This window comes from Equus caballus, chromosome 1 (genome assembly GCF_041296265.1).
Source record: "Equus caballus isolate H_3958 breed thoroughbred chromosome 1, TB-T2T, whole genome shotgun sequence".
In the NCBI taxonomy this organism is placed as follows: Eukaryota; Metazoa; Chordata; class Mammalia; order Perissodactyla; family Equidae; genus Equus; species Equus caballus.
This window is the reverse complement of record NC_091684.1, coordinates 67,706,528-67,720,827: the sequence shown is the minus strand read 5'-3', so window position 1 is coordinate 67,720,827 and position 14,300 is coordinate 67,706,528. Positions and strand designations below refer to the sequence as shown.

Below are 14,300 nucleotides of genomic sequence, written 5' to 3'. Positions count from 1 at the left end.
TGTCCCAGTTTATCAAAAGCAATCAGCCTCAAATAATCCTGATGCCAAAGAGACGTATCTTGGGGTGGCCAATTTCAGGTCCCTACAGTACCCCAGGTCTGACTGAGCCAGCGCGCAGGGCCTCCTCCCAGGGAGACCCTCGGAGACACAGACCGTGCCCTGGGAAGAGCAGTCTGGGAGCGATCCAGCGGCCGCTCATCAGCAGGGCAGGCGAGAGGGTGGGAGAGTTGGGCCCGAGGGAGGCCGATGCCTGGAGCGCAGACGGTCGGGCCCAGGTGGGGCCCACCGTGCCCCAAGGGACGCAGGGAGGGGACGGTGCGGCTGCACTCCCGCACCCCATCTCACGGCCCACCCGCTCCGGCAGTCCTCGTGGGCCTCTGCCTACCCGGCGGGGACACTCAGGACCCAGGCCGCCCTCCCCCCACCCCGTGAGGGACTGTGGGGCCAGGGGCGTTGCCAGGGCCGTACGTGCTCGGGCTCCGTCCTCTTGCCCTGCGCGTCAGCCGGTGCTCCTGAGGGAAGCCGGTGGCGCCCTGGGGACAACCCGCGCCCGCCATCCCCCTACCCCGGGTGATAGCAGCGCCCCCTCGGGGGCCTGCGACCAGCAGGAAGCAGCAGCCGCCAGAACGCAAAGGAAGGCCAAGGAAGGCGAAGGTACGTGAACACGAACGGTCTGCAGCCCGGGCCGCCCGACGGGACGCGCCGCGCAGAGCGGACGCCGCGGAGCACCCCGCACGGTCCCGTCTCAGCAGACGCCGCACGCACGACGCGGGCGGGCGAGCACAGGACAGCCACTCGCCATCCACAGCTACGCGACGGTCCAGACGCGCCCCCGGCTTGCGGCCTTGAGACCCCGGATGCTACCTGCCCGCCGGGGGCGCGGGGGCTCCTGGGCTTCTCCGGAGAGACCCCGGATCCCCGTGTCCCCGAGTCCCCACTTCACTCCGGCTCCTCGTGCGGCCCCGCCCCTATGGCCGCCGCCCGCCCCTCGCCGCCCAGCCCTCTCATTCGCTCCGCCTCTGCTCCCTCAGTGCCTCCTCTCTCCACATGGCCGCTCCGCCCTCCCCTTAGGCCCTCGGCTCTTTCCCTCATTCCTCGGCCCTCCCCGCCCAACAGTGGCTCTTTCCGTGGATCCTCCACCCTGTCGTCGACGCTCGGTCCTTTCCGTAGACACTTGGCTCTCCCCTCCCCACCCGGCTCGGTAGAAGCTCTGCTCCTCAGACACTCTCGGCCCTTTCTGTCTCCCCTCGGCTCTTTCCTCCAGGACTCTGTGACTCGGACAAGCTCGGCGCTCTCGGCCAGCTGGCGGTTGTTTCCATCTCCGCCAGGGCTCTGCGATTCCCACAACCTCGGCGCACTCGGCCAGCCGTCGGTTCTTTCCGTCGCCCCCCCGGCTCCCGGCCCGGATGTGTTAGTCTCGCTTCAGGCTCAGCCCGCGGGACGCGCTCGTGTGCGCTGGGCGGTGGCTGTGTCTGTTCTGAAATTGCAGCTCGCGGAGAACTGTGCGCCAGGGTAGGTGCAGCACGGTCCTGGTGAAAGTCTTGGCGTGTGGCCGGGCGGGGACAGTGGAGTGGGGCCTGGGTCAGAGATCGGCCTCAGGATCAGGGCTGTAAGCTTCATGGATACATGACAAGCAACAGGGTGGACGAGCGCCCGAGGGAGCCATTTGGGTTGAAAGGAACTCGGCCAGCACTGGTTTTCCCGAAGGGGCCTGGCCTGTGGGGTGCGCGTGCATCCGCTTTAAATGTTGACTGTGTCCCCAAGACAGGAGAGATCCGTAAGGATGGGGATGCAGCGTCCCCACATCGGCGTTTCTGAAAGGAAAACCCTCTCCCCCTAAACTCAGGATTGAGTGCCGACCCGGCTTCCTGAGACCTCCGACCCGCTGTGTTCACCGACCTGCGGTGTCAGCAAAGCTTCTGGTGACAAGTGAAGGGACATCCCTGTCATATGTGGTGGATGCCATTTGTTCTAAAACCCTATGTAGCCGCTCTGTGACCCCCTTCTTTGGTGCCCTTGCTGCCTTGGGGAGAAAGGCCCCGGGCTAGTCCCCACAGCTGCTCTATAGTAACTCACCCAGTTTTCAGTGGTAGATTAATTATGGAGTATTTGCGGTTAGGGTTAGGGCTGGCGTCAGGGATGTGGTTAGGGTAGGGGTTGGGGTCGGTGTCAGGGTTTAGGGTTTAGGCAAAGGTTTAGAGTTTAAGATGGGGTCTGGAATTAGAGGCAAGAGGTGAGAAGAGCGGGGTGAGGGTGAGAGTAAGGGTGAAGGTGAATTTACGGGTTGGGGGTTAAGGATACAAGATACGGGTTAAGGTTCGTGGTTTGGGTACAGGTTCTGGGTTGGGATTAGGATTAGGGTTAAAGGTATGGTGATGTTTGTCGTTAGGGTTAGGGAATTAGGTTTAGGGTTAGGGTTGGGGAGATAAGTTTTAGGGTTAGGGTTAGGGTTTAGGGGTTAGGATTAGGGGTAGGGTTAGGGTAAGGTTAGGGTTAGGATTAGGGTTAGGGTTAGGGGTTAGGGTGAGTGTTTAGGGTCAGGGTCAGGGCCAGGGCCAGGGTGAGGGTTCGGGCTATGGCTAAGGCTAGTGCTAGGGCTACAGTTATGGGTTAGGGGTTTGCGGTTAGTGTGGTGGGTTGGGGTTGGGGTAGGGGTAGGGTTAGGGTTGGGTTAGGGTCAGGGTCAGGGTGTGGATCAGGGTCAGGGTTAGGCTTAAGGTAAGGTTAGGGTTAGGGGTTAGGGTTAGGGTTAGCTGGGAACCTTTTTTGAAGTATAATGTGCTAGCTTCATCACCACTACCTGACCCCCGAAACAAGATTGTGTCTTAATAAATCCATCAATCTGGATTTTTTTTTTTTAAGATCTCTAGTGATTGTGATGTGCAAACCAGCTTTGAAAGTGTCTCACTTGGGGTGTTTAAAGGCAGAGGGAGAACCTTGAATCTGAAGAAATTTTATCTACAACCTTTAATCTGTTTATAGGCTCTTGTTACAGATAAAAGTGTTCTTAAGTTGTCAGGAAGGGATATTTAACATTTCATCCTTTCTCCTTCCCAGCATTTGATCCTCCAGCTCCCTTTATCACTCGTGTTTTGAACACAAGTGCGATGAAGGAAACCTTTAAAAGCCACATGGAATTGATTGTCAGCATTGTCCTGGACCCCGACACGATGCAAGCCCTAAAGAGCAACAGTATATAATCTGCTGAGTAGCACTTCCTGGGTCTTTGTTGTTCTTGTCTGTTAGTTGTGCGTTTAATGTATGTTTTTTTATCAGTTAACAAATTCATGATATATTGATTCTATACAATGGTCATATCTTTTCATGAATTATCTGAATATTTGAATAACTGTATATTGAATGTATTTTTACTGATCTCTACTCATGGGAAAATTATGTAATATCTGCTAGTTTCTTTCAATTTTACGAATCTTTATGAGCTTTACAATATTTCACTCAGTGTCTGTATTACATGGAGGGTCCAGAGGTCCATATATTGTGTTTTCTAATAATTAGAAGAACTGGATAATAATGGTGTAAAAATTAAAATTGTATATTTGCGTCCAGTAAAAGCTATATCACAAAGTAATTATTTCCTAATCAGTTAGTACTAAAACAATATATGCATTGTTTTATATTCATTAATATTATTCCTTTATACTCTTGCTTTATTAATCTTTCTTATAGTAAAGTAGGGATGAAGTTGATATATAAATAAACTATATAAAATATATCTAATGTTGCTCACTAATGTTTACCCTTCAGCTACTATAGCATTCACCAGGGACAACTAGAAAGATGAATGAAAGGATTAATGAGCCAGTTTCTATTACCCTTCTTCTGTCAAAATGATTCTATGGGTGTAAGATCAAAAGACAATAGCAAAGCATAGTCAGTAACAATATACTTCAACAGCAGTGCCTAAAAACATGTATTGTTTTATTATTTCCACATACTTTGACGTATGTTATTCTACATTAATCCCAGAACAATTTAGCCATTTTGTGGATGAAGACAGTGAGAGGCTCAAAGAGATTAAGTGACTTGCTTAAGAGCCCACAACTTGGAAGAAGCAGAGAAAGGATTGAAGTCCAAGGTTTTCGAGTTCCTGATCCATTGCTTTTTTGACCATATAATCAGAGACAGTAATCTGTACATCAGTCATTTTAGAGTCATGTAGGGCTGGAAGGGACATTAGAAAGTACCTGGTTTAAAGCATTTATTCATTTATTTATTTACCTTTTTGTCCAAAAGATTGGCCCTGAGCTAACATCTGTGCCAATCTTCCCCTGTTTTATGTGGGATGCTGCCACAGTGTGACTTGACGAGTGGTGCTAGGTCCACATCTGGGATCTGAACCTGCACACCCCGAGCCACCAAAGTGGAGTGCACAAACTTAACCACTATGCCACTGGGCTGGCCCCAAGACATTTATTTTGTAGATGAAGGTTCAAAGAGATAAAATATATTTCCTGAAGTTATAGAATAAGTTAGTGGTAGAAGAACCATTATTAAAACCCAATAGTTAATTCCCCATGTTGGCTTTTTGCCATTAAGTGTTTTCCCTGTCAATCAAAACTCCTTGCATCATAAAATATGCATCTCTTAGTAGTGGTCATTTCTGGTATTTGTATTTTAAATGACTTTTTCCCCTACTGTTTATCATTGTTTTCTGATTTTTCTCCATTTAATATAAGGGGGGAAGATTTTAATGGTTATAATACTTTAAAATAATCCACAAATGTTTAAAACTTGTTTTTGTGAAATGTAAATTCTTGTAGTATTTGAATTGATTTAGTCACTACTGGAAAGATAAAAGAAAACTATCAGGTGTGTTCTAGTGAGCTTAGAAAGCATTGCACACTAAGGACCTTTTCTTCAATTAGAGGAGGTGTTCTTCTGATGGTCACTGTGCTTGTGTTTGTATTCCAAACATTTTATTGAACTATGAAACCAGTAACCAGATTCTGAGGATTATATATACATTTTCAGAAAAGTCATTAGTATTATAAAAATATGTTGTTATGCTGATAAATTAAGAAACACTCTGTATTCTAAAGTCTTTAATACAGCACCAAAAGTAATTAACTTTACACTCTGGAAGGGCTTTTCTCAAACGAGCTTAAAGTTTCAGGGGTGACAAAGAAAGCACAAAGCTTTGAGTAGGATCTTTGTCATACTTTTAGTTTCCTTCTCTGAAATAACTCTTTTGACTCTTCCCTTGTATTTTTCACACTGGATTTTGATCATTTTTCTTCTCCTTAAACTGTAGTGAATTAAGAATATCATACTTAGTATTTTATAAAATTTTATAATGTTAGATAAATTTATATCCTGTAATACTCTTACTGTTCAGATGGTAAATGAGATCTGGAGAAATTAGGCAGTTGCCCACTGGTCATGTCGTGTGTCAGTTAATTCTAGAGGCAAGGACAGGTTAGAACGCAGGGCTTTCATCCTGTCCACACACTGCACTGCTGCTTTCTCACTCAGCTAAGGTCTTAATAATGTTTTGAGACAAAGACAGATTTTTAACAAGCTTTTCTGTTGATAGTTTATCCTATTCCAATAAATTTTTATCTTGTTTTAGATGAGCTACTTTTGCCTCATATGAAAAAAATAGATAGCATGCTGAATGATAATCGAAAGAGACTTCTTTTGAATCTCCACTTGGATCAGTCATTCAAGGTATTTCCTTCATATGATTTATTAGCAAAACTCAGTGGCAATCATAGTCTTAAGCGTAATAGGTTGGAAAATTTATGAAAGTCATTTTCAGTTTCATAAAATTTTCAACCAACAAAAAATTTGATTTTTATTCATTGTGAGTCTGTTTAGCTTGTCTTTTTATTGTATTAAGCACATTCTTAGTGTTAATCATTTGCTTTTTTCTGCTTAAATTCATTTTTCAGGATTTTATATTTTTCTAGTTTTCCTCCTATATAATAATTTCCAAATGTTTTCAAAAGTACTTGCTTTAAACTACTGTATTCCGACCTTGTTTTTCTTCTAAACCTTTTAAAAATTTTCTCATTTCACCTGTAATGAGAATTGGTCTAGCACAGTTGTTAACATTCCCTTTACTTGCGTGCTTTACTCAATATCTGAGCAAAAATTAATTCTCACATAATAGGGGATATGTGTATATCCGTTGATTTATCTTGGCACTACAAATTGGTTTTGGTGTTATCAGAAATATAGAACAACAATAAGCTAATGTAAACTCAGAAAAATTGTGATAGAAGCTACTTAGTAGTCAGAAAATTTCCAGCTTATTCAAAGTATAACATACAACACCTGGAATCATTTGATTATATCTAGCTTGGGAGAAGTTTTTTTATCCATTTGTATAGTTTTTTTTTTTTAAATAGACTTCAGTTTTAGAGGAGTTTTAGGTTCACAGCAAAATTGAGCAGAAAGTACAGAGAGTTCCCATATACCCCGTCCCCACACATGAACAACTTTCCCCGTTATCAGCATCTCTTATGGTTCACTCTTGCTGTTGTACATTTTAAGGGTTTGGACAAATGTACAATGACATGTGTGTATCATTATGGTCTCATAGAGAGTAGTTTCATTGCCCTGAACATCCTCTGTGCTCGCCTACTCATCCCTCCCTCCCTCCTACCTTTGGCAACCACCGATCTTTTCACTATCTCCATAGTTTTATCATTTCTAGAATGTCATACAGTTGGAATCAGACAGTGTGTAGCCTTTTCAAATTGGTTTCTTTCACTTAGTAATATGCATTTAAGGTTCTGCCATGTCTTGTCTTTTCTTTTTTAGAGATTGACACCTGAGCTAACAATTGTTGCCAATCTTCTTCTTTTTTGTTTTTTTCTTCTTTTTCTCCCCAAAGCCCCCCAGTACATAGTTATACATTCTAGTTCTAGGTCCTTCTGGTTGTGCTATGTGGGACGCTGCTTCAGCATGGCCTGATGAGCGGTGCCATGTTTGCACCCAGGATCCTGGGCCGCCGAAGTGGAGTGCGCGAACTTAGCCACTTGGCCACTAGGCCAGCCCCTGCGGTGTTTTTTCATGGCTTGATGGCTCATTTCCTTTTAGCACTGAATAATATTCCATTGTCTGGATAGATAACAATGTATCTATTCTCCCACTGAAAGACATCTTGGTTGCTCCCCAATCCTGGCAATTTTATCAGGAAAGCTACTATACGCATCGTGTGCAGGCTTTTGCATGGACATGTTTTCAACTCCTTTGTGTAATTTGTATAGCTTTTTCACATCCCTATTTTATCTGAACTCCACATAAAAGTGAAACTTGACTTCATTTTTGCTAGGTGACCCCAAGCTCTTCTGGTAGTCCTGTATTCTTCACTGACATGCACTTGCTGAGAAAAAAGTCAGAAGCTAGTAAGAAGCCCAGTACTAAGAATTTGGTCTACTGATTCCCAGTCCAGTATTTTCTGCTTAACTGCTGTCTTCAAACGAAACAGCCCTTTGGGAAATGTCATGTTTTCTTCAGACAATAGGATGTTGTTAGATGGGTGTTTTCTAAAAATTTTCTAAATCTTAAAAATGACCAGTTTGGGCTAACTGTTTTTAGAATGTCAAACCAGTTCTCTGGTAACTTGTATTAAAATAAAGCCACCACTTGGAATTTAATGGACTCAGTAGATATTTAAAACTTATGCAATAGTTTATGATGAAAACTGAAAAATTAGTTTTCATGTTATTTCACAGAAAAAATTTCTAATTTTGAAATTATACTTATTAATTTTGATAATTTTTATTTATAGTAACTTGCATTTCAAAGCCAAAATATACATTATTGAAAGTTAGAATGATTTGATGTAAAATATTACAAACAGTATATTAGAAAAGATTTTCTATTTTTTGGAAATGATTAGCACCATTTTCCATGATGATCTTGGTAATTTTAGCAATCCTAAAGCCTTTTGAAGTTCTGTTTTCATTTGAAATCCATGTACTCCCAGTCGTCTTGTGCTTATTAGAAAGATTATTTAAATATTCTCTTTTCATCTCCGTTGACCTGGTGTTCATTATTTCCAAATCTGGAATCCTTATTTTGTCTTTAAGTTCCATTTGTTGTAAATAGTAATTCAGGGTCCAAAAGTTTTCAAACCTGGGCATGTTTTATATGGAAAGCACCAAACTATGTAATAAAAGCACAAACAATTTAAGAAAGAGAAGGAAGCTAGAAATTAATGATAGCTCACTCTGGAGGAAATGCCAAAGATCCCATTATTTCTATTTGATGAAACTTAAACTTCGTTCCCTCCTACACTTATATCTAAAAAACATTAGACTATCTGTTAAAAAATGTCCTGTTTCAGGGGTCACAATGCCAGGTGCTTAGGCACGCAAACAGAATTTGGAAGAGAGTGGCCTTGAAGGTTGTAACTGTTTATAAAACAATTGAGCTTATTGAATGAGAACTATGTTCTGAATAATAAATATAAGAGAAAAAATATATAATGGGAGCACTTGAACCTGTTTAGTGTCAAAATAATAAATGATACTGGTAACTCACTTTAATTTTTTAAAACAATATTTAAATTAGTTAGATTTAGCTACAAATATTATTTAGTTAGTGTTTGTAGCTTTTTATTGCAAGATGATTTGCCAAGTAGGTTAGGGCATAAATATGCCTGTGGGTTTTAAAGAATGGACTGGAATTGGTTCTGCCACATGACCACTAAATTATCACTAAATTATCACTAAATTATCATGCTTTTCCTGTGGTCAGTGAAGCAAGAGAAGTGATAAAGCCAGAGAAGCATCTTGTTTTCCTCTGTTCTCATCCTGGGTCAGATGAATTCTTCATAGCAGGGCTTGGCCAAGTTTCAGGGTGTTAACAGTGGTTTAATTGGTAGAGCTTTGAAGAAACTTACATGTGTCCCTCTTTCTCCTATCATGAAACCAGAGAGGCATGACTCGAAAGAACTCTCTGCCTCATTCGGGAGTCCCCACAGTGTCACAGGCTGTTGCTTAAAGCAGGTCATGAGGTTGGCCCAGATTCAAGGGCTGGGGAAATAGATTCCACATCTTGATGGGAGGAGCTGCAAAGAATTTGTGGCCATGTTTAAAACACCCACATGTGTATGTATATGTACGTGTATATTGTATTTATTTACCACATCCATCAATCCCCTACACATATATTTGTGTGTGTATATGTACACATATGTATATATTTCCATATTTTTTAAAATAAATTTTGAGTGGCTAGAAATAGTTTAGATTATTTTTCTTCTGATGTGAATTATTTTTGCTTTATTTTAAAGAGTGCTTTGGAAAATTTTCCTGAACTAACAACAATTACTCAAGACTCTAAAGCAAAAAGTGGGGGATCTGCCATTTCTAAAATCAAAATGAATGGCAGAGCTTATAATAAGAAAACTCTAAGGACTTCTAAGACAACCACTAAATTTGCACAAGTGAGTATATATTGATTGTTGTAATTATACCTTTTCCAGTTGTTAATATAATTCCTACTTAAAACATTGAAATAAGCAAGCAGTTTACCATGTTGTTAATTGTGAAGTTTTTTCAGGTAGAAATGAGCAGCTCTGGCCTAAGGAAGAGGGACTTGGTGTTAGTCTTTGTCTCCAGTGCCTAGCACAGTATCTGGCAGACAGTGGGTGCTCACACATTTTTTAAATAGACTGGTAAGCAAGGAATCATCCTGTGCCTGCATTTGTATTTTTTTCTATAGTTTTTTTGTCATTGGATGCAAATGCAGACAGAGAAGTGAGTGTGCACACTTCCCATAGGATTCAGTGTGGATTCCATCTGCAAAATTATTAAAATTGGAATCCATTCAATTTCAAACATGGTCTAAATTACTGCTTTTTCAGAAAACAGCTTAGCAACATATCAAGTCCACATCAAAGATGTATTCTGTATAAACATATTTACAAATGCATAAAAGCATGCATTTGCTCACTGCAGAATTGTAAGAGCAGTTCAGTTATGTATCATCACTGTGAGACTAGATAAATAAAGAGCCATTCAGATAATGTAATGCTATGGACTTTTCAAAAAGAAGAGGTAGATTCATTTGTTCTTTCACTAAAATTTTTGAATGCCCGTGGTGTGCCAAATACAGTTCTAAGTACCACAAATAAACGGTGAAAAATGGTCAAAAATCCCTGCCCTCATATAATTTATATTGGGGGGCATATGTAATAAAGAGAAAGATATCCAAGTTTTAGTTACGTGAAAAACTAGTTATAAAAAAGAAAGTTGCAGAACAATATGTATAGTATGATTCCCTTCTCTTTACAAAATTAGTGTGGTTAATATATGTGTGGGGGGACATGGAAGAATGCGTAACTGTAATGCTGTTAACCTCGTTTATCTCTGAATCAAGAGATTATAGGATTCTTTTGCTTTATAAGTCATATGTTTACTGTGTAAATTTTTGTATAATGTTTCATTTTTTGGAATAGTGTATATTTATATTCAGGAAAAAGAATGAAGATTTTAAAATACAATTTAAATTCTTTTTTTGAATAAGCTCCTTGTTGATATTAATACAGGGTAATGCCTAGCCATAGAAATCATTTTTAAGATTTCCATTGAGACTTTTGGTCTAGTACTTTTGTAAAAGTATTGTTAGCTCAGATTGCTCCATGAAATAAATATATCTGTAAACTCTTTTGTTTTTATAGGAGTTTGCTGTTGATCCAGAGAAAATACAGTTGTATTCTTTATATCATTCACTACATCATTATAAATATCTTGTTTATCTCATATGTAAAGAGGTAAGTATTTTTCACTTATTTTAAAAAAGAAATGTGTGTTTTTCCAAATTTTAAGGAGACTGTAGGTATAGTACTTTTTAATGTTTTAAAGGCAATTGTTAGAAAATGTGTCTATATTCTCCTGTAAATAGTAACAAGACGACTTATTGTTCGGAGTCTCTGTCGTGTGTTGTGCTCAGTGCTCAGAGTAATCTGAGGCTCATCGCCTCTCACAGAAACTGTAAGTGGTAATGTTTTTAAGCTGTTAGAGCTTGCTGTACATTGCCATGATAATTGGTCCTTTGCTGCATGTTCTCTCATAATGTATAATGATTCTGCTGTAATTTGCTTCAGTCACTGCTGTCTTCTTTTCACTAGCATGGCCTTATCCCACTTAATTGCAGAGAAATAGGGCATGAAGAAATGATAATTAAAATTTAATGTTAACTATTAAATACCATAATTTGAGTTGCTCAGAAGTTATGTATGACAATAATACCGTTTTTGGATTGGATATAAGGATTAATTTGCTTAGAGGTTAAATGACTATAGACATTACTACCTTTTTTGACCAGCACTATCAATTTTTTAATCAAAAAGGGTGAAGTTGGCTCAAGGCTGTACCTGATATGTTTGATCATGGTTTAGTGTGGAAGGTTGTTCATAAATCTAAAGTCTAGCAAAGGAGAAAGTAAAGATGGTCATGTAAAATATGGTGACTGCTGTTACAGTGCTTCAAAATGCAGAATTGACCCCCAAATTTGCCTTTCAGCTTTTAACAAAATTGAAAGGAATTGAGAAAGTTTGAACCACTTTTCCTAGCCTTCCTCCCTGCCCCCATGGAGCCAAAAATGATAGTATTAAACTTAACCCAAATTTATTTGAAATAATCCTTTTCCATGGATAGATTTTTCCCAAAAAAGATTCCTACTTGTAGGTGACTTAATCTCTTTTCATTCAGAATATAGAAACAGTAAGCCCTTGTGAAGAGCTTATAAAGTGATAAGTATAAGCTAATGTGCCAATTCTCTTTATTTTAGATTTCTTCTGTGCAGAAAAGAAATGAAGATTTAGGACAGGAAGAAATTGTTCAACTTTGTATGAAAAATGTGAAATGGGTGGAAGACCTATTTGAAAAATTTGGAGAACTTCTAAATCATGTTCAGCAGAAATGTTCCTAAAAATTTCCACAAAAGTGCCATCTATTTTGTAGCACTAATGAGATGGCAGAGAGGGGTGATCAAAGAGGGTCTAAGGCCTCAGATAATCGAATATCAAGCAGTGGTCTCCTGCAGGCCCACCTGCTCCGATCAGGGAACTGGCATCGGGACCTCTGCTGAAGGACAGTGGTGCTGCCAAGGCATTCAGTCCTTTGGAAGTGGACCTAAATCCCATGACATGTGTATCCTAATGAATGATTTTTCTATTTTGTAAACCATTGGGTAACTGAGTTTTATATTCAGAAATGTTTTTTGACAAATGATGAAGCAGGCACTAAATACAATTTTTCTTTATTGCTAGAGAGATAACACTTAAGTAACTTGATAATTTTTTCCTGACTCTGACTAAACACCAGGATGAAAGAAAGGGGGCAGAAAGCCTATGTTTGCATTCATGTCTGGCCACGAAATGGAAAGTATTGTACGTTATGAAAACAGATCTGGTGTGATGTGACATTTTGTACGAGAATATCAACAGTTTAAAATATGAAATTCAGAAACTGCATTCTGCTTTACGAACTCCTATTACTCTTAACATGTTCAGGAAACTGGATGTGGAATTGGTGCAATTCTATGACTGCTTTTCGTGTCAAATTATGTTGTGATAAAAAAACAATGACATACTATTTTCCCTATCTCAAAGAAAAGTATTTTCCTTTATACATTTTTTCCTTTGGAAAAATTTTCAGTCGTACATTTTATTTTACTAATAGTTGTATTTTTCAGAAGGAAAGTGTTGTGGTTATAATTATGTTTGATGTATCTGTACTGCACTTTTCATTATTTTCAGTAAATCTTATTTAGATATATATTGAATTTCTATTGTGAATTCTATCTTGAGGTAACCATTTTTGTTTATACAGATTTCCTTCAGCGTTATCCAGAATATGCATTTAGTACTAGAATTAGTTTAGCTTTATAAATGGGATTGTGTTAGACACTGCAGTCATTTCCTGATTCATGAAAATAAATTTCTTACTAAATTAGCACTTGATTAACTGATTTATCAAAATAAAAATCTAACCACATTATACATTTTGAAGAATAAACGTTTAGTAGTCTTCATGCAGTGTTAAACACATCTTACCTAACTGAGAACTGGAAGTGATGGAGCTCTCCTTTGGGTGCCTTTCCAACCTTTAGATGTATATTGTAGCCTTCTTTAGTTCGATAGTTAGTGTTTTGAGTCATTTGGCTGAGACAGTGAACGTATTAGGTTCAACATGACCTTGTATTTTATTTATGTTTGCCAACAGGATGCCTTATTTGTTTGAGAAAAAGATTTACTAGTGTCCTTCTAAATGATCTCCTTTTTTAGGATTCTAAAGATGTTGTTAATCATCCTACTTGTTTATTTTCCCACCATTTAGTGCCTTAAGTCCTATCCAGAAAGCAGTGTTACTGCTTAATGCCCAAATAAGACATGCGTATGTGGATATTGCTGTTGTCTTGATTTTGAGTTAATAGGTCAACTTCTAATAGCTAAAACCTCAGTAAACTGGCAAAGAATTGAAGGTAACACGTGACTCAATTTGAGAATGAACCCTTGTGGCATTGGGTGAAAAATCAGTTTTTGAGGTAAACTTAACATATTTGTTTCTGATGGTTATCTTTTTAAGAGCAATAATCCTTAATCCAACAATCCTTGCACCTGCCTTTAGACAGGATACTCAATAATAGCAGTTTCTCTCAAGGGTTAAATGTTCGATTTCTGAAAGTTTAAAACAAAAAAACCGTTTAAGCAGCTTATTTGGAAAACAAAAGTAACTTATTTGATTCATTTTGCCTAACTCAAGTGAGAGAATATCAGCAATGAGCATCCAATTAATTTTGCTAAATGGAGAAGAGTAGGAAGCAGCCGTATTTCTTTCTGATATTGACTCTGGCTAGAATTGGTTGCTTTCATTTCCAAAGTGCACAGCAGATACTGCATCTCCTAATGTAGTGTTACAAGTCTTTATGTTACTCCCCCAGCTTACTTTCCTGAATCATTGTTGGTTTAAATATTTTAAAAAGTCGTCTTGCATTTAGGGTAACTCTTGAAGTACCTGTTTGAAACCACTAGCCACATTTTCTTCATGATAAGACCCTTAGGAAATAGAGATGTTTCTTGTAGAAAATAACCCATTTCCTTTTCAACTACAGTTGCCCTCCAACTGTTTGCAGTTGAATTCATTTTAGTAAAACAAGTGTTTTTGTGATATCAGAGGCCAAGTCTATAGGACTGCCTGGAGGAGACCTGGTTGTAACTTTGCACCATCCTCTGTCATGTGATCCACATAGCATAAACAGACATCAAACTCCAGGCCTTAGAGAAAAGTGGGACACTTATGACAGCTATACATCAGTCT

At 39.7% G+C, this 14,300-nt stretch overlaps 1 protein-coding gene across 1 annotated transcript; it reads left to right on the top strand.

Moving 5' to 3' along the window:
* The first annotated feature begins 41 nt into the window (after positions 1-41).
* Positions 42-12,935, top strand: LOC102150467 (collagen, type I, alpha 1b). The gene is made up of 7 exons (XM_070238934.1): positions 42-464; positions 578-1,512; positions 3,058-3,259; positions 5,591-5,688; positions 9,269-9,421; positions 10,658-10,750; positions 11,770-12,935. Exons 1-3 carry the CDS (start codon positions 42-44, stop codon positions 3,062-3,064), a joined length of 1,365 nt encoding a protein of 454 aa, XP_070095035.1. The 3' UTR covers positions 3,065-3,259; positions 5,591-5,688; positions 9,269-9,421; positions 10,658-10,750; positions 11,770-12,935.
* Positions 12,936-14,300: the final 1,365 nt, after the last annotated feature.